This window comes from Hermetia illucens, chromosome 1 (genome assembly GCF_905115235.1).
Source record: "Hermetia illucens chromosome 1, iHerIll2.2.curated.20191125, whole genome shotgun sequence".
Classification (NCBI taxonomy): Eukaryota; Metazoa; Arthropoda; class Insecta; order Diptera; family Stratiomyidae; genus Hermetia; species Hermetia illucens.
The window spans coordinates 105,550,488-105,571,524 of record NC_051849.1 but is presented as its reverse complement, the minus strand read 5'-3'; the positions used below and the strand labels follow the sequence as shown (position 1 = coordinate 105,571,524).

Below are 21,037 nucleotides of genomic sequence, written 5' to 3'. Positions count from 1 at the left end.
GAGTGGGACATATTTTCGGGCCTAGATTTCATCTAGACGCGCCACTCTGATTTTTTTCGGATTTTTAGGTTGGTACTTTCCGAAAATGAGTCCTGTCTCACTTCAAGTGCGTACATTTTGACTCCTTACTCACGCACTTTGCAATCTATGCCAAAACTAATGTGAGTTTCGGAAAGTATAAATCGAGGCGTTTCATTTGATACCCTACGCAACTATATCCGGTGAAAAAAATGTTTGAATCCCCCCTTTGCATGTATGGGGAGCCCCCCTTTAAACTCCACCTAAATTTATGCCACTCACTGTATGCGTGGGATTTCATAGTTCCCATCTGTCCACCAAATTTCGTTCTGATCGGTTTAGCCGTTTTGGAGAAAAATGCGTGTGACAGACAGACAGACAGACATTGAACCGATTTTTATAAGGTTTTGTTTTACACAAAACCTTAAAAACAATTTTAATTAAATAAAAACACTACCAACCTATTTTGATATCTCCTCAAATAAAGTTAATAAAAGCATTCACTATTTGTTTTTTGAAACCAACTGGAAAAATAGATAGTAGTATGCGGGGCATCATACTGTTAAGTTTCGTGGAAATCCTGCTATTATTATCAAAGTTATGGTAGGTCGAATTTGGTCTTTCACATGTAAATTTACTGCATCCTATGTGAACATTGAATGTGAGCATCACAGTAAAATAAATAGTCAGGCATACTTAGTCCAGCTACACTACGAACCTAATACAAATGACACTACATCCCCACATTTATTTATTTTTACGTAAAAAAATCACAAAACGCCAAGCTTCCGGTTTCTAACTTGTGTACGATAGTCACACTCTAAGTAGTTATAAGGTCTTAGAGACCGGTAAATTTACCCAAAACCGATAACCGGAATGTCGTGAACTATAGTCTATCTTCTTCCTCTTAAGCGGGACAAAGTTCTGAAGCGGGGTCGGCACGTTTTGATCAGTTGCACCACTTTGTTCTGACAAGGTCGTGATCTGTCTGCATGTGTATCTCACTAGATTCACTCGAAAACAATTGAACATATTGTCACGAAATGTGGTGAAAAGATGTGGTCTGTGAATCCCTTTATATTTAGTAATTGGCGCCATTTTGTGTTCACTTTGAAGGGGGGCTTCCCATACATGGGAAAGGGGGTACTAATTTTTCTTCGGAGAATACGGTCAATAAAAGAACTGGATAAGTGCTTTTTGAAAAATAGTGGTTTGAGGGCTCAATATGTGTGCCCCAAAAAGTGAAACAAGTCTCGTTCCCAAAAACTATCCAACCGCAAATTCTGAAAAAAATCATAGTAATGTATCTACATATATGAAATCAAGGCCTCACAATATATCTCGTTCCGAAATCTGTTCAGAAAAAAGTTAATAATAGTAAATTTCCATGTTTTAGAAAGGCAGCATTATTGGTGATATTATATGACATGATTCTGGAAAGCTCGAATGCAATCCAACTATTATTAATAAGGTTATAGAAGTTTTGTATTTCCCTTAAATTTATTACACTCTAAGATGTGTATGATGTCGCCATCATATAATGTGAACTTATATGAACGGCGGGGTCCATGAGGATATTTTCGTTTTTTAAGCTTTTCTTAATTATTTGTATATCAGTGTCAATTACTGAAAAACGGCGGGTGTATTTATATGGATGTCCTAATAGACAGCGGTATTTAATTTCTGTATATATATATGGATGCGTTTTGCAGCGTAAAGTGAAAATACATGAAAATGTATTTGATCAATTTAAGTTAGCACATTCATATGTGCACGTCAGTGTATGGTAGGCAAAGTTTGTTTTTCTAAAATGAGCACAATATTTACACCTTCAATATGTATGTTTCAGAGGGTGACAAAATATGCAGCAATTTTTTTTTGCATTCTTAACTATGTACGAATGGAAAAACGCGCATAGAGACTCCCTGACATAAGATGAACACAGAGCTTTTATATCCGAAGCGTCCAGCTTGCGGTATTCCGAATTGTTTGTCACTGAAATCATCTTTTCTGTGAGATCCTGGGAAAACATCGTCTGCATAAAGCAGTGTATAGGCCGCTGGAATTTGGCTGTCCCGTGTGACAATGACCACAACAAAAGTAAATTGGAGTGGCTAGACAGCGCTTGCTTCACGCACTCAGACAGACACGAGGCGGTTTTGATATGCCAGTCATACTTTACTTTTCGGATCGTGGTCGAGCAATGTAACTCCGCCTAGAGTAGAGTTTCTTCATGAGTAACTGCGCAGCGTGTATTGCGTCAGTAGTTCCGTAGTGCTTGACAAACCCCATTTGATTCATGGTTATTTGAACGATGTCACGAGTACGTTTGCCAATATTGCATTCAAAAATCGTTATGCTATGGGGCGATGGTGGTGCATTCTTGCTAGCCAGATGGTATTCTACCTTCCTAGATAACGCGATTGAAGAACTTACTGGGCCACAATGTTGCGTCCCAGCTCTTCGCTTTCCAGAGCCCAGATGCCATGTCCTCAAGTCCTGTTGCTTTCCTCGATTTTATTCTTTTTATTACTTCCTCGATTTCAATCGCGATTGCAGGTGAAATTGCTCCAAATTGCTGCAATGCTTGTGGCAGTGAGGTGGTGCTCCGAGCTCGAATTACGACACCACCTACAATCCCCTCTGACAATCAGATGAGAGTGAATACTGAAGCCATCCACAACACAGCCCACCGCGACACCTATAAGAGGGAAATGGATGCCCCAATAACCGTAGCCAACTGGGGTCCTGGAGATGAAGCATCAACAAATGATCATCACAACCACCTGAAGAACGTTATCATTGATCCAGCCACAAACATACTTGGCCCCAGCCGCAAAAGGAGTCGGAACGGCTGGTTTGACGATGAATGTAAGCTAGCAACGGAACGGAAGAATGCTCCATACGGAGTAATATTGCATTCTCAAAGAATGCGGGCACGCGCAGACACTTATCATGAATTCCGTCGAGCGGAGAAGCGACTTCACAAAGGAAAAAGGAAGCCTGTGAGAACCAACAAGTCTGTGAACTCAAAAAGTATAAAGAGCAACCGCACCAGGCGCGCAAGTTTTACCAACAAGTCAGCAGGATGAAGCTTTATACACCACGATGCTCATCCTGCCGAGACAAAGAGGGAAATCTGATTTCCGACAGAATGGGCATATTGGAGTGATTGGTGGTGTACTTTGATGAACTACTGAACAACCATAACATCGGCGAGTTGGAGGTCCCGCCAACTGAAGACGACGGACAAATACTGCCACCACCAAGTATAGGAGAAACAGTCCGTGCAATTCATCAGCTTAAAAATCATAAGTCGCCATAAGACGAAGCTACAAGACAATGATCTTGCCAGTCCTCATGTATTCCTCGGAGGCTTGGGTTCTTAGCAAAAAGAATTGCGAACTCTTAGCCGCGTTCGAGAGAAGAATCCTCCGAAGAATTTTTGGCCCCCTACATGGGGAATTGGTGGACCTCGGCGCAAAACCGGAATGTCTGGAGTTCGTTATTAAGGCAAGCCTAGACCGGATACCGGTTGTTGCGCCATTGATGTTGATGTTGTGGAAGTGAAACATGAAAAAATTCTTCCCTCGCAACTCGTCGATTGATAAGAAAAATATCATTATTGTCATCAACGCAACCGTCCCGATTATCCAATTTATTGTAATGATATTCGTGATAGACCGGCCGCCGGTAACAGCGATCGCTTCCGTTGCTTCCCGATTAGTATTCTTATGAATTTACCAATTGGCCAGAAGCCTCTGGTAGAGGCGTTTATTTTGAGGAACCGGATAAACTTAAGCGAGACTTCCATTGAATTTTCCGTATAGTAATATATAATGCTGTTATTAACTTGAGTATCTTAAGTAGATACTGGCATGCAGCGCAGCAACGCCTTTCTAAGATCCTTATGAAAAGTTATTTGAATATTATAAACTTTGCTTATTTTAACAACGTGCAATGTACTGCCATGGTATGCTATTATTTCTGACCACTAAACCTAGAAGTAACTGTCCAATTTCGCATGATATTATTCGTTGTATGGGTGGTATGTCATGTATGTCTGTCTGTCTGTCACACGCACTTTTCTCCAAAACGGTTAAACCGACCGAAACGAAATTTGGGGGATAGATGGGAACTATGAAATCCTACGCATATAGTGAGTGACATAAATTTAGGTGGAGTTTAGAGGCGGGCTCCCTATATATGGAAAGGGGGGATTTAAAAAAAATCACCGGATATAGTCGTGTAGGATATCAAATGAAAGGCCCGGATTAGTACTTTCCGAAACTGACATCAGTTTTGAAGTGAATTTCAAAGTTCATGAGTAAGAAGTCAAAATGTACGCACTTAAAGTAAGACAGGACTCATTTTCGGAAAATACTCAAACTAAAAATCCGAAAAAAAGTCGGGATGGTGCGTTTAGATGAAATCTAGGCCCCAAAATATGTCCCATTCCGATATCTGCTCAAATAAACTTACAAATAGTAAGTACCCCCTAAATTCATCCCAAGACTACTAAGCATAGAGGACCATATTTCGCATACACGTGCCAAATTTTATGGAAATCTGGCCATTTACGCCAAAGTTACAGCAGTTCAAACTTAGCAATTTCGCACGAATTTACTGCTTGTGAAGCCATAGAAATAAGATGTTGACGTCATAATTAACGAGAATAATAGAGAATCACGTGAAATATTAAATGCGCATTTATGAAGAATCTACTTCTACCTAGCCTTTCTAAGGTTTTGTGTAAATCATCATCATCATCAACGTGTAAATCATTTATGTGAAATTTAAGCCTCGAAAGATGCCTCATTCCGATATCTCCTCAAATTAACTTACTAATTGTATATTATCAACTTTTAGAAATTGACTAAAAAAACCCCCTCATCCTAGAAGTACTGCACCGACATAGAGGACTGTCTCGTGCATACACAAGCCACATCTTATGGCATCTTATGGGTTTTGTGTGAAACAAAACCTTATTAGAATCGAGTCGGTGTCTGCCTGTCTGTCTGTCGGTCTCTCACACCCGATTTATTCGGAAACGGCTTGACCCATTGTCACGAAAATTGGTAAGAGTGTATGACCGGATGTTCACTTTACATGCAGCAAGTGGCCCGGTTTTGTGTCTAGTTTAGCTTGGAGGGGATAAGTTTTTTTTTCATAAAATGTGGTCATGTTTGATATCAAATCGAAGATCTCAATTAGTGCTTTTCAAAACTGGTTCCATGTTTGATATTGGGTGCAATATAGGGGACTGAGCGCACAAAATATGACCCTCAAAAAGTGTAACAATTCTCGTTTTCAGATCCTACCCAACCAAAAAATCTGAAAAAAACCACAGTAGTGCATCTCTCAAAATACATCCGGTTCCGATATCTGCACAAATAAACTTGATAATAATATATATATAGTTCATCCCAGAAGTACAAAATGGGCATGGGTGTAAGTGTAAAAAAATCCAACTATTATTAACAGAGTTATAGGGGGTGAAACTTTGCCATTTTTTGTGAATTTCGTGCATTCTACAACCTGTATGATGTCATCATCACATATCAATTCATCAATACCATAACGAAATGATTTCTTATGAAGGGGGTCGGAAAGAATTATTTTGTTTTAGTTTTTTAGTCATTTATATATGAATATCAATTACTCCAATACGTATATAGAATATGCGTGCTAATAAAGTTTGCAGGTAGCGTATAATTCAGATAGATATATTTGTACATTAAACCAGCCGTATTTACTCGTAATATACGTACTTTATATGTACATATGCATGCTTTTGTGCACGAAGTAAATCGGAAATATCGGTACGAGTTTAAATACGTACAGTATTCGGAAAGAAGCAGTTTGTTTGTTTAGGGTTTTGTAGTTTGGAAAAATATGAAGGAATATGTTGGATTTGTAGCTATATACGGATAGAAAAATGTGCGTCGAAGTTTCTTACATAAGATGAACACGAAACCGTTACACCTGAAGCGCGAGCTTCCGGCATTCCAACTTGTTTGTACCTGGTAAGTCAGTTAGGTTAAAGTCTTCGCATTTGCTAATAATATTAAACTCAGAATCGGAAGTGTATGAGGTCGACTATTATCAATACAGGGCTTTCCATCAAATGATTTATTTGAATCGCTTTCTAAAAACTAGAGGGCAATAGAATTTTTCGCTATGTGACACGGAGCTGTCATGCACTCGTTGTGATCGGTTTCGTCATTTTATTTAGTCAAACGCCTGATCTGTATAGAATTTCAAAGCTTTTAAATGCCCATCCAGCGAATTGAGCCACCATTGTTTCGGCCGGCCTTTCGGTCGCTTACCATTGACTTCAATGTTCAGAGCAATCTTGACAAGTGAATTCACGTTAACCCGAATTACATGGCCATATTATCGAAGACGCCTTCTTCGGAGTTTCTCCGCGATCGGTGCAAACCCATATCGATCGCGGATATCCTCATTTCGGATGTAATCAAAACGTGTCACGCCACTAGTCCAATGTTGCATTGGAGTCTCCATTACCGCACGACGCCGTTCATTGTTTTTATAGTTGACCAACACTCACAAATATAGAGAGAGGCAGACGGACGACATTGCGGTAAATTTTAGATTTGAGACGTTCACTGATTCCTCGATCACAAAGAACACCAGTTGTGGAATACCATTTCATCCAGGTCTCATTAATGCGTGAAACAATTTCATTACGCAGTTCTCAATTGGCTGATAGCGTTGAACCGAGATACTTAATTCATTCAGATCTGTGCAGGTTACTGCAGCTGACAGCGCTGATCAATTTAAATATCTCGAGTCAATGCTATTAGCCAATGGAGAACTTATTCAAAGCATAGCTCTATTATTTCTTAGTTTATTTTCATTTTAGCCTTTATTTCATTTTCAATGACATTGTTTCAGATTCATTATTATTACTCATAATGCTGCGCTAATAACAAGTCTACAGCTCGGTATGTATGTACTCCTGAAAGGCAAAGCCTCTGAGCGTTCCAGCCGTAGTGATCAATTGTATTCGACCCTCCAGTCTAACGAAATATTCCAGACTCGTTTATGTATCGCAGGATTTCCACTAGTGGATGTAATGCTACTCGTTACTCGTTGCAAAGGGGGCATATCAATACCATTTGATGTTTGGTGCGTCCATACAAAGGACACTCGATTCCATATAGAAATAGGGTTCAGTTGGTTTCTACTTGTCTGAACGGTTTTGAAGTGACCAAAGAACTGCTGAACGCTCTCAGTGCAGCTTGAATTTGTCCTTTAACCGTTCGTCAGGATATTTCCCTTAGAAACTAGCTCACCCACGTCATCCGGATAAGCCTGGGCAACAGGGATCAGACAACATTTACTGTATGTTTTTCTAGACATAGTTTTCTTCATTTTATTAGGTTGTTGCAAATGAAATGTCGGATATTTGAGTAAAATTTCAAAAAACTATAACTTTTATGAAAATTAATTTTATTAGTCAAAATAAGAACCAGCAGCTTCAATGCACTTCTCCCAACGAGATACAAGGGCATTTATTCCAGTTTCGTAAAAGTCTGGGTTTCTAGAGCTAAGAAATTCTTCAAAGGCACTTTTGACAGCTACTTCATTGCTGAATTGTTTCCCCGCCAAAAAGTGATCCAAATGCTTAAAAAAGTGGTAGTCGGTTGGCGAGAGGTCGGGTGAATATGGTGGATGAGGAAGAGTCTCATATCGTAATTCATTTAATTTTTGGACCGTCATTCTGGAAACATGAGGTCGGGCGTTATCATGGAGCAGTATCACTCCATCTCTGTTGACCAATCTAGGCCGCTGAACACGTAATTTCTCGTGCATTTCATCAAGTTGGGCACAATATTTCTCTGCATTAATTGTTTCACCACGCTCCAAAAACGAATAATGAATAATTCCAGATGCAGACCACCAAACAGTTACCATTACCTTCTTCGGGTGAAGGCTCGGTTTTGGCATGTGTTGTGGAGGCTGATCGGCATCTAGTCATTGCGCTGATCTGCGACGGTTGTCGTACAATATCCACTTTTCATCGCATGTCACTATTCTGCGCAAAAAGGGATTGTTCCTGTTGCGGTTGAGTAGAGAACTGGATATTTCCATTCGCAGCGCCATGTTTTGCTCGTTGAGTTCATGCGGAACCCACTTATCAAGCTTCTTCACCTTTCCAAGCTGCTGTAAGTGCCGAAATACTGTCGAATAGTGTACGCCTATTTTCTCTGCAATGTCACGAATCGTTGATCGGGGATCAGATTCCACTATCAAACGCAACTCGTCGTTGTCGATCGATGGTCCTGGGTGTCCACGAAGTTCACTTTGGAGGGTCATGTCGCCTGATCGGAATTTTTCGAACCACCGCTGTGTCGTTCGTTCGTTTGCTGCGTCAGCTCCAAATGCTCTGCAAATGTTTCTGGTTGCCTCCGCTACGTTGTCACTAAGTTTAAATTCATATAGAAAAAGTAGACGTTTTTGACTCCCTTCCATGCTTTTTTCTTTGAGTTTTACTTGGAACTTCAATGACGATTGAAACTGAAATGACTCCTTGATCGAACGAACGACTATTTATACTCAATTATCCCATACCACCAGAGTCACCTTGCGGCAGTTTTAAACATTAAAATCATAACTAACTTCACTTCATTGAAAAATCCGACATTTCATTTGCAACAACCTAATAATTCCCAAACGTGGCCAGTCATAAACTCCAAGACGCACTGCGCGATACCAAATATTTGAAGCGTACTCACCGTCTGATCTCTTGAATCATCTCGAAAAACTGTGCTTTGCTCTTCCTTCTCCGACGCTGTTCATCTTCCTTCTGGAACAAAGTTTGATTACGTAAAATCTTAATTAACAAAGATGATAGAAGAGAAAGGATAGGAGAATTCGGTATAAAATTTAGAACTCATTCTCTGATTAAATTCTGATCAATCACTCCATTCCGTTTCTACTTCTTAAATATGAATACGAATTTATGTTTATTTAGGTTTATGAATAAATTGCGATATAAAAAGCTCGAAATCATTGAAAGGAATAGATTGTGAAAAGATAGATGGACAGACAAATGAAATCAGAGAACGAACCCTTTTGATGCTTTTCTGGAACAAACTGGCGATTTGTCCTTGCCGCAAGGTGTGAACCAACTCTCGAGCTGCATGATGCGGTGACACCAGCTCCACGCAGTTGATGAATCGATATAGTTTCTGACTAAAAAACATGATATTCCGACTTTTCCAGACGGTTCCCTTAGGTTTATGCCTCAAAATTGGAAGCGTGTATTTATAGAACAAATGTTCGAAAATAAGTATCAAAAGTCCTAAAACAATTCCAAGGCCAAGGAGTAAGAATACTCCAGCCACTGCAGCAACACCTGTATTGGCAAATCAAGAAAAACATCTTGTTAATAAGAAGCTCCGGATGCGATATCTGATCTATTATATTTAAAATACAATTAATCGTAAACCAAAACTTAAACTAATTTTCCAATTACCTAAAGGCCGTGGCTGTACAATATCGTTGTCCAACTTAAAGCACGGTAATCCTCCATACCATTTTTCAGTTAAAATATCTAAATAACCATTACTGGAGTACTTCGCTATCAAGGCAGATATTGAATCCTTCAATGGAAATCTAGAAGGAGGTCAACATTGACATTTTGTCGGATGTGTGAACCCTAATTTCTTACCCTTTGGTCATACCAATTGCATAAGTGTCTTCAACAAAATTGTCGCCTATTCGTTGTAGGTTACACCCGTGGTCTGTTGCACGGTAATAATCCAATATTGGAGTATCGCCCATGATAAGATCCAGCGACCCATTTCTATTGCGCGAAAGATATTAAACAGTTAGGAATAAGTGAAATTATTGAAAAAGGCGGCACTTACTTAAGGCCTCGTATACCGTCTTCGATATTCCTCAATGTATATTTCTTCATATGCTCCCATAGGTGATGATCATTCTTCTGTACGTATGATTCCGCCGCAGAGGCACTAGGGGCTCCAACACGTTGCGTCAACAGCTAATAGAAACACGAAGCATAAAATCAATTAAATATGCTTGTAACATGCGTTATTATACGAGTGTATATAGACTGATATTAAAAAATGGTACTAATCAGCATAAAGGATCGGGAAGTTTTCCACTATTTTTAATTATTTGATTCAAATTTACACGACCAGTTAGAAATCCCATTTATAATCAAAACACGGTTCCACTTCTGCACTTATCCAACCTTTCAGATAACATCAGACACCCATTTATGTAAATAACGTATCATTCAAACCCCCATAAAAATACTTGTAGCTAAACTTCCAATAAAATATGACAAGGCAAAACACTTTTCCTCCCCCTAATTCCATTCATCCTACATAAGCGTAACATTATTTTTCTGGGACGGTTCCTTGTGCTGAAATATGAATGGAAGGACATTTAAAGCTTTCACCAAAGCTTGCTCATATTGGAAGACAAATGGTTTTACGGCCGGTGGCGAATGCTGGAAAAATGGCCCTAATTATCCTGAAAGGAGCAAAAAGGCAAAGAAGAGTGGATACTCATTTCAGGAATCTCAACAGGTGCCTCACGTAATTAAATAGTTGTAATTATTAAATAATAAAATGTTAGATCTGAGCCGGAGATATTATGAGTTAAAACTGAACAGGTTTACAGGAAAACAACTTAAAAAACCAAAACATCAGTAACTGTTGTAGTTTTCAAGCTCTTTAAAGTTTTTTTTGCGAACATATAAATCTGAAAATTTATTGGGTGGCGTGGATTTCGAACCACGTGTTATACCATATTTCCTCGTGTGAGGTGCATTAAGTTCACGGCAGTTCCACTTGTACATAGTTGAAAATTTAATTGTGCACCACTCTTCAAGAACACATTTATACAACTAACCTGTTGTTCTTGAAACGATTGTATCGATAATAGTCCAAAGCCATGCTTGGAAACTAAAAGCTACGTGAGGAAATTTGATGCAGGTTTTTCATTCGTAAATGGCTTGAAAATCTAAATATCCCTTCATGCATTTCCCTTGAAGATTCGCTATACCGAACGTTTCTAAACTCATACTCGGAGCAGATTTCTCACCACATTACGGAGTCCTTCCAGATCTTCAGGACAGCTATCTTCTAGATTCAATAACTCAGCCTGTGGAGAGATTATCTTGCACTCAACATAAGGGCTTGCGTCGGCAACTAACTAGCTAATTAAGTCGCTGGCTCCGAGTGGGGACAAAAAAAAAAATAAATGAAAATAAATGTAACAGAGTTTTTACTTTTTGGAAATATTTATTCCACACAATAATAATTGACAATATCAAGTGACGGGTGATTCGCGGCAACTGGGCGAGATGTTATTTGATTTCTTATATTTATTCATTTATAAATGCTGATTAAGCGTCTGGCTGCTTGCATTTTTTCAGAAATGCGGCAAATTCTTTCCAGACGGTATCTTGTTTCGTCGCGTCTAAGGTGTCTGTATCTGGCGGATTAGATACAGGCACGTGTAATCTGTTTTTTTGATTTATGTGTGCTGACGCATACATAACTAGCTCGTACAGTGAAGATTTCGCTCAAGTGATCTACGGGCAAAATGTATTTTCAACAATAAACCTAATAAGAACATTTAATCAGATCTCGATTGCCGAAGAAATCACCACTAAAATGGCATTCATCGACAAAGCTTTGAGAGGTTCGAAGTTCTGCTATGGCTACGTCGATGCTTCATTTTCACTTAAATAATACGTCAACCACTTAAGAATTCTATTCCAAAAGGTGGAACAAAATGGAATTGTGCTCAAGCGAAGTTGCTTAGGATACCATGAGAAGGGAACACTTCCCCCAATCAAAGTCAAGCTATAACCGCAACCAACCAATGTAAAGCAGTTCAAAGCAATATTAGGTATCTTAAGTTATTATGGGAGATTCACACCCAGGTCAGTAATAGTAAAAGTACCACTGAACGAGATTATTCACAGCAGCACTGCTTGTACATCCGACGCAACTTTAGCCATTTTCTGCGTTGCATCTGACTTAGTGATTGGAATAGCCCTCCAGCAACGCATCAAATGTAGCTGGATACCATTGCGTTTCATCTCAAGGAAGCCCAATCCAACGAAAATATGATGCATACGATCGGGAACTACTAACTATGTATGTACCTAACAATAAAACACTTTCGTGATACTCTTTTGGTGAAAGAGTTCACCACCTGTACGGATCACAAGCCGCCAACCTTCGCCTTCCATAAACAGAACCAGTGCTCACCAGGTTAATTTCGTTTTCTAGGTTATAGCGAACAGTGTACAGTGTAGTGTAATCGCGGACGTATTACCTTTTTTTGAGAAATTAGAATCAACTATTTATTACGCAAAGCCTGCAACATCCTAGTCCACTAAGAAAGAGCTCAACATTCTGCAACAGGGAAACACGGGAATTCGACTAGAGCAATTGCAGATTCCGGGGGCATTCCCATGGTTGCAATAATTGTCAGTGGTCAATAGGAACTCATGAACCTGTGCCAGCCGGGACGTTTGCCCCACCACCATGAAAAGAAGCTACCGCTACGGAAACGAAGTGCATGGTCAGCCATTATGCATTCCAGGTGAATTCTTCCACTCAAAATCCAACAGTTAGCAAATATGCACGTCCGACCTCGCCAGATGTTACGCGCAGTCAATGGAAGTCGACACGATAGCAAAAGATACTGACGGTCCGAAGAAATCACCTCAACAAAGCTATACCAGGTGACCAGCAAGACGTTCGTCAAAAAGTCTTCCACTCTTCAGAGCAATCGTAGCCCCCCCCCTGATTTGTTACTACTGAATCATCGTGACATTAAATTTAAAATTGGTTATGCCCCAGTTCATCTGTAAAGTATAGAAACTGCCCTAGATCATTTCCAATGTTATGGTAACGTGGGACACTCGGAACAAGAGGTTTATGTCTTCTTTCGAGACCACCCAGAAAACTTCTCAAACTCTCTCAACCCCCTCTATTTTTTAAAGTTTTGTGTAAAACAAAACCTTGTTAAAATCGATTCAATGCCTGTCTGTCTGTCTGTCATACGCACTTTTCTCCAAAATGGCTAAACCGATCGCATGAAATATTAAAGTCGCATTTATGAAGAATCTACTTATCTACAGCCCTTGTTAAGGGTTTTTGTGAAACACTTATGTGAAATCTAATCTTCGAGAGATGTCCCATTCCGGTATCTGCTCAAATAAATTTACTAACAGTACATTATCAACTTTTAGCGATTGACTAAAAAACACCCCTTACGTTCATTCTAGGTGTACTAAATTTTGCACCGACATGGAGGACAGCCTCATGAAAATCCAACTATTAGTATCAAAGTTAAAGCAGTTCAAACCTATCAATTTCGTGCTAATTAACAGCATCCTAAGCCATACAAATAAGATGCTGACGTCATAATTAACGAGAATAATTGACATTCCAGTGAAATACTAAAATTCCACTCCAGAAGAATTTAATTCTCCCCAGCGCTTATTTATATTTGATGTAGGTTAAATTCTTGGCATTTGCTAATAATATTAAACTCAAAGTGTGAAGCGTATGAGGTTGACTATTATCAGTACAGAGCTTTCCAGCAAATAATTTATTTAAATCGCTTTCTAAAAAGTAGAGGGCAATGGAATGTTTAGCTATGTGACATGGAGCCTTTTTGGTTGCTTACCATTGACTTCGATGTTCAGATCAATATTGGTAAGTGAATTCTCGTTAGCGTGAATTATGTGACCATACCATCGGAAACGCCTCACTCGCAGTTTTTCTACGATCGGTGCAAACCCATAGCGATCGCGGATATTCTCATTTCAGACGTGATCAAAACGTATCACGTCAACAGTGCAATGTAACATCTTCGTCTCCATTACCGCAAGACGCCGTTCATTCTCTTTTATAGTCGGTCAACACTCAGAACTATAGAGAGCAGCAGACGGACGACATTGCAGAAAATTTTAGACCTAAAACGTGCGCTGATACGTCGATAACAAAGAATACCATTTATGGAATGCCACTTCATCCAGGTTGCGTTAATGTGTGAAGCAATTTCTTTACGCAGTTCTCCATTAGCTGATAGAATTGACTCGAGACTCGAGTTCTGGCAATGGCAGTAGCCCGCCCCTCGAGATATTTAAATCGCTCAGTTCTGACAATGGCAGAAGCCTGCCGAGTACTAAGCGATTTAAATATCTCCGGTTAATACTATCACCCACACAAGACCTTTTATACTTGAAGCGCCAAGCTTCCGGTTTCCTGACTTGTTTAAATACTTTTCTCACTTAATCCGCTAATCCTTTACCTTTGTCTCATTACAATTGGCTTAGTTTCCTGTGGCAGTTCTTAAGAGAAATTCTCTGATTATTCGTTTATTAATTTTCTCAGCTGATTTTTATAACTTCCAAAGTTGTTGCACATCATCTGATTCAATATAAGCGGCGATTTAAAAGGTTCTGTGGTTGGGCTGAGTCCTTATGATTCTTGTTTGTCATAATGTCCATAACAAGAACAAAGAGAAGCGCTTCCTTGATTGTGGTAGTGGTAGAGCGATTTATCTCAGTGCACGAGCTCTTCTGCTCGTGTGTTGTTGTTGTAGAGCATCCCAGATGAGTTTGTGTGGCACACGGTAAAAATGTTTTCTCTAGATCCAAAAGTGCAATATAAAGAGGGCGATGTTTTTCTCAACATCAAACCGCACTGGTCAAACAGGAGGAATAAGGATAGGAGAATACAACTTTGAGACCGTTGACAATTTCTCCTATCTAGGGTCGAAAATCACAACCGATAACAGCTACGATGATGAAATCCGCGCACGGTTGTTGTCAGCCAACAGAGCCTATTTCAGCTTACAAAAACTGTTCCGCTCGGAACATCTCACCATAGGGTCAAAGCTCTTACTGTACAAGACTATGATCTTGCCAGTCCTCATGTATTCCTCGGAAACTTGGGCTTTTAGCAAGAAAAATTGCGAATTCTTGGCCGCGTTCGAGAGAAGAATCCTCCGAAGAATTGTTGGTCTCCTACATGAGGATGGACGATTCCGTAGCCTATATAATCACGAAATCTATGAGCGATACCATGACCGTCAGGTTGTGGATAAAATCCGGCTCAATAGGTTACGATGGGCGGGTCACTTAATCCGTATGGATGAGGATGATCCCACCCGGAAAGTCTATCTATGGTAGAAAAAGAAGACGAGGCAGACCCTGCCTAAGATGGAGCGATGGCGTAGGTCAGGACGCCAGACAGCTTTTAGGGATATCGAATTGGTGGACCTCGGCGGAAAATGGGGATGTCTGGAGTTCCTTCTAAGGCAGGCCTAGACCGGATACCGGTTGTTGCGCCGTTGATGATGATGCTGATGATGATGACGTTTCTCACAGTTTTTCTTCATGAGTAACCGCGCAGCGTGTATTGCGTCAGTAGTTCTACAGTTCTTGACAAATCCGGCTTGAATCATAACTATTTGAGCAATGCCCGAGTACTTTTGTCAAGAATGTAATAAAAATCGTTATGGTATCGAACAGCAACCGAATCGAACGGTACTTTGAACAGCACTTGCGGAAGTGGAAGATATACAAATTTTTCCGTTGAAATCGGTTAAAATTATTCTCGCCATCCATCCAAGCAAGCAAAGCACCGTTCTTGCCATTAACGCAATAGAAGTGTTCGATATACTGCGTGCGCTTATGCCGACTTTTTGCAAGTCGATATATATCTCTCTCACTGTCCCGAGTGTCCACTTGATCGTAAAGATCTTGTAATAGACCGCTAGATCGCTTTCTTTGCTTCCTGATTGGCATTCTTATATATTTGCCAGAAATTTACGGGACATTGGAACATGGTCATTACAAAACCAAATATCTCGGTTGAAGAACCGCTTACCAGACTTGGTGACCTCGTGGCCTAGGCCGCTATGTGGATCGTGTCATTAAGTTGATTCCAGGATTCTTCAACATCCAGCATGGTTGGTAGCCGCATAAGTGAGATCATTTCTTCCTTTTTCTCACGTAAGCGCATCATTTAATTCGCGGTAGACCAGTGCGTTTCTCACTCACCGGCCGATGTTACGGTTCAATGGTCTCACAGGTGGCGACTTTGTAGTCAGCGACGGTGATAAACTGACGGCATCTTATGAAGATATAGTCGACAATACGCTCACCACCCTCATTGCTTGCTCCAAACCCTTTTCCCTCATTGCACCTGTTGCCGTCTGCTTTTTCACACACATGCGATTGTCAATTTCCTTTTGGCAATCGGTGGACTTGTTCGTTGACCGATTTGACTGTATTATTTACAGCGGTGGTTACTCTGGCTTAGTTCAAGGAAGTTCTCGTTCTCAGAAGTTATCCAGCAGAAAAGTCTGAAAATGATGATCCCTTGGACCATTCCAAGTGCATAGGTGGGTATTCCTATATTGCACCCTACCTACAAATCTTTAGTAGTTGCTTGTCCTTTTGAAAATAATGGAAGTAAATAATTCCGCATGCACCTAAAAAACTGTGACCATAATTTTACGGGCTGATTTCATTACCTTTGTAGTCTATGAAGGCTGTTCGCCTCCAAACAATCACTCCTTTATCTTTGAAAGGGGTAAAAACTGTAGTCTGCTGCTTTTATTGTTTGGCATTGGCAGTGGCATTAAACGTAATTGATTTTACTTCTGGTGCTGTTGTTCCTATCATGCACTTCGTCCTATTTTTTTAAGGTTTTGTTTGAAAAAAAACCTTATTAAAATCAATTTAATGTCTCTCTTTCTCTGTGTCCCTTTGTATGCAATAAGTGGCATCGTTTTGCGTTGGGTTCAAGGGGCGGATCCCCATACATGTGAAAATGAAGGTGTAATTTTTTCACAGAATATGGTAATGTGGGGTATCAAATGAAAGAACTTAATTAGTATTTTTTGAAACTGACCGTTTTTTCGACACTGGATGAAAAATTGGAGAGCGAGAGTTTAAATTGTGTGCCCCAAAAAGTGCAATATGTCCCCTTCACAGAACCTATCCAACCGAAAAATCTTCAGGCCTCAAATACATTGCTCAAATAAAGTTGATAATGGGAAATTGCCATATTTTAGAAATTTACCGGAAACCCCCTTAAGTTCTCCCTAGGAGTTCAAAATTTGGTATCAGTGTAACTAATAATATAAGTTTGAACGCAATGCAACTACTACTAACAAAGTTATAAAAGGCCAAAGTTTTGTATTTCAGGTGAATTTATCCCATTCCAAGACGGCATTACCATATAAATTAAACGTACATAAACGCGGGGTCCACGGGTGCATCCATTTTTGGTTCTTTTTAAGCTTTTGTTTGCTAAACAAAACCTTATTAAAATCGGTTTACTGTCTGTCTGCATTTTTTTTTTTTTTTGAGGAGGTGGAAATCTCCAAAAAACACTGGCCTGGACACGACAGCGTGTGGGATTCTTACCCACTAAAACCAACCCCGACTCCCCCCAAGCCCAGTGGAACTACCATACGGTATTTCATCACGGGGCGGAGTCAGCTCATTTTCGCTTGGTGTAAAAATTTTTTCCATCGAATATTGTCATGTGGAGTATCAAATGAAAGGTCTCGATTAGTACTTTTCAAAGCCAGTCTTAGTTTTGTGATTTATTAGAAAGATGGGGAGTGGGAGAGGGCGAAAGTGATGATTTCTTTAACGGACCCATTCTCAGAAACTACCCAACCGAAAAATCGGAGAAAAATCATGAAGGTGCCTCTATATGGTCTTCAGGCCTCAAAGTACATATCGATATTCGGTCAAATTAAGTTAATAATGGTATATTGCCAAATTTTTGGGGAAATTGAGTACAACCCCCCTTAAGTTTATCCCAAAGTTATAAAGGTTGGCAATAGTATAATATATAATATGAAGCATATTATCCCCAAGTTTGATCAAAATCATACTCTTAGTAACAAAGTTACAGTAGCTCAAAGTTAGCTTTACCGTGTAAATTTACTACAACTGAATATCAATATCACAATAAAGTGGGTAGTCAGGCATACTAAATGCTTGTAAATAACGGGCTACGTACAAATGGAATAGTTCTACACTTAAATATGCCCACAGAAGAAGCAAACAAAAATTCTCATACCTGAAGCGCCTAGCTTCCGGTTTCTAGACTTGTTTGTTGTTTGTATATCAGTATCAATTACTTGAGATAGCCATATATTTGTGTATGATATATGTATGTCTGCTTTGGCGCACGAAATAAAGTGGAAATATTTAAATGCGTGACATTATTTTAGATATGGTATGTGCATATATCTGTACGCATCAATGTTTGTTTGTTTAGGGTGAGCGGTGCTCAGAGGTGGTGGTGAGGAAGACGGTTCAACCCTGTCGGCCAAACAAAAACCAAGTGGCTGAGGAGAACTTCCATAGTGGTGGCACCGGGAGACGCTGTATTCACTTTGGTTTGCCGGCCGTGGTGCAGTAGGCGAATGCTTCATAGGCCTAATCAGGGCGATCAGACCCGAGTCTGCACGGGGACTCATCAGAAGTGGTAATTGGCCACGAAACCTTACCAGGGGTATACCGGTACCATGGGAACCGGGATAGCTCCTGGACTCTCATACTTCGGGTGAACTCCCGTTGTATGTGAGTACAGCTCGGCTATTTGCGGTAGGCCTTCTCGTGGGAGTTTCATGGGGGTTGTGGTTATGCTCAAGCGAGAAGAGACCTTCGGGCCTCGGCGTGGTGTTGCGTTTCAACACGGGTGCCGTACTCCTTAGTTCGGTAGAAATTTAGGTAAGTCTTGCATCCACCAGTATGAAGGCTAAGCCATGCACTTGGTATAGACTGGTACCGTTGTTGCTTGTCTCAGCGGGGCTCTGATTGTGGTCACAAAATCAATCCGCATCTTAAGAAGACAGTGGGATTAAGTCGCAAGACAGGTGCTCACGTAAAACTCTCAAGGACTTAACTGTTTAGGGTGAGCATAATATTTATGCATGTCTTCAAAATGTACATAAGTATATCTGCAAGTTTGGCTATATATTAAGGAACATTTTGAATTCTTAGCTATGTAAGAAAAACGTCAATAGAAACCTTTATGTTCAAAGTAACCAGCTTCCCATACTCCGCCTTGTTTAAAATCGTTACACTGTAGTACTGTTATTAAAAATTGCATACTTTTAATTAGGTTTGACTTTTTAATTAAATTTCGTAGTTCATTATATAAAGTAATCGTTAATTTCTTAATTAAGTAATAATTCACGAGACGTTCAGCCATTTTGATTTTTTTTATTTTCCTTCTTACATCAGAAAAACAATTCTTCCGATGTCATGGCCATTCTTAAAACACCCTACGTTCATTCCGCCACATCACTCCGCCCCAGGCTGAAATAGAGGAGTTTCGCGAGAAAACTTACAGCAGCCTACTGGCCGCGGGCGACTAGCGGACGTCAAAACATACGCCGCATTCATGCTCCATTCCTGTACTGTCTCCTTCCTGGAAGAAAGGCTTCAGCGTGTCTAAGACAACTTACCACCGACGTCCAAACAAAATGAGTGCTCCCTACCCTCGAGGAGTTTACAGGCACCCTCATACGACGGCTGCAGCGGTTTGGGTGTGGCATCAAGCAGAGAACATAGGTGCAAACTTCAAACTTGCAAGGGGTGTAGATCGCTGCCCGCGCGTTATGAGATGGCGGAGGCGGCTTCAATCTGAGAACGACCTTCCGTAGCATGTGCAAAAATCCGTTTTCTCAAAGCCCTTCTCTATTATCGAGGACTAGGTAATTAGGCAATCTTAGGTTTTCTCCGTAACGCAGATCGGCAGGGCTGGCAGCAAACATTTCGCGGACGGCTTTACGGCGGCCAAGCCGAACAAAAGAGAAAACGGCTCGTGGCGCGATGACTGTGCTATAATGTATTTCAGAAGTATCGCCTAAGGCCAACGCGTAAACTAATCAATCAACGTGATATATGGTGTGGAAGCGCTTTGTTTACTTAAGGAATACACCTAATTCCTTCTTAGCATGTCTAATGGCCTTACACTTTTGGCATACGATGCTCTCTCTGGCCTAAGAAATTACGTCCTTATTTGCTGGTCCGCTTTCCGAATACCTAGGTGTCCAAGATCGTGCACCAAACGAAATTCTTCCATATGGAATGCTGCCGGAGTATATGACCTAAAGCCCTTTTCGGAGATCTCGCAGTGGATATAAAGGAAGGCGAACTGAAGATGGGGAACTCCTTAAACTTATATCTAGGGGCCGATTCCAGGCTTTGAAGAACTGCGTCAGCCTTCTTGCATACAGAGATTGCCAAAAAAACGACTGCGGCTTGGACGTTGATCTCCAAAATCCGAGACAAAAGTTGTCTTTACCGGACACGGTTAAATACCAAAATTGGCCAGGGGATGCTTTGTCAGGCTTCTGCGTTAACGCAAAAGTCAAAGGCTCGAACAGTTTGCCTTGAAGGGAAAACGGAAGTGCTTGATGATCATATACGCGGTTAGTAATTCCCAATCATAGGCGCTGTAATTCTGTTGAACAGGATTCAGCTGTTTTGAAAAAAAAACCCAACTTTTGCATGTACGTACATATTATTGAAAGCCGGCAGTGACGATGGCGCCATGTGCCATATTTTTCTCGCAGTTCAATTAGAAGCAAGAAAAATTTCATTGGTATTGAATTAGTAGAAAGAGGAGCCGCCGCTATTTTACTTTTTCTTTTAACTTTTTTTACTGGGGGCGACAACTTGCATTCTACAATGCAAGCTGGCTCGAATCCTAGCACTAACGAGGCCGCGTAAGCAAGCACTTTTCTGCTGCCTCTTAGCTACATAGCTTATCCAATTGTAGCTAGTTGTTTATGCCGAGCAGGCTGTTATTGATTACGAATATTGGTAATCTTCATATTCATATACATCATCAAATCTGGCGCTAACCTTTATCACTTCCAAATATTCCTGTATAAAATACTGCAAATAAGCACCAAATCATCTGCATTACCGTGTAGGTATAAAATTTTG

At 40.3% G+C, this 21,037-nt stretch overlaps 1 protein-coding gene across 3 annotated transcripts in view; it reads right to left on the bottom strand.

The window, feature by feature from the left end:
- LOC119661346 overlaps positions 1–21,037 on the bottom strand; it is a 295,095-nt gene that overhangs the window by 15,512 nt on the left and 258,546 nt on the right. For 2 of the 3 annotated variants that reach the window (XM_038070648.1, XM_038070649.1), the window contains 5 exons: positions 9,918–10,051; positions 9,719–9,853; positions 9,524–9,663; positions 9,117–9,403; positions 8,781–8,851 (listed from right to left, as the gene is read on the bottom strand). In XM_038070648.1, coding sequence (XP_037926576.1) covers positions 8,781–8,851; positions 9,117–9,403; positions 9,524–9,663; positions 9,719–9,853; positions 9,918–10,051 — 767 coding nt within the window. The remainder of the gene's footprint in view (positions 1–8,780; positions 8,852–9,116; positions 9,404–9,523; positions 9,664–9,718; positions 9,854–9,917; positions 10,052–21,037) is intronic. The other variant, XM_038070650.1, reaches the window with a different exon arrangement.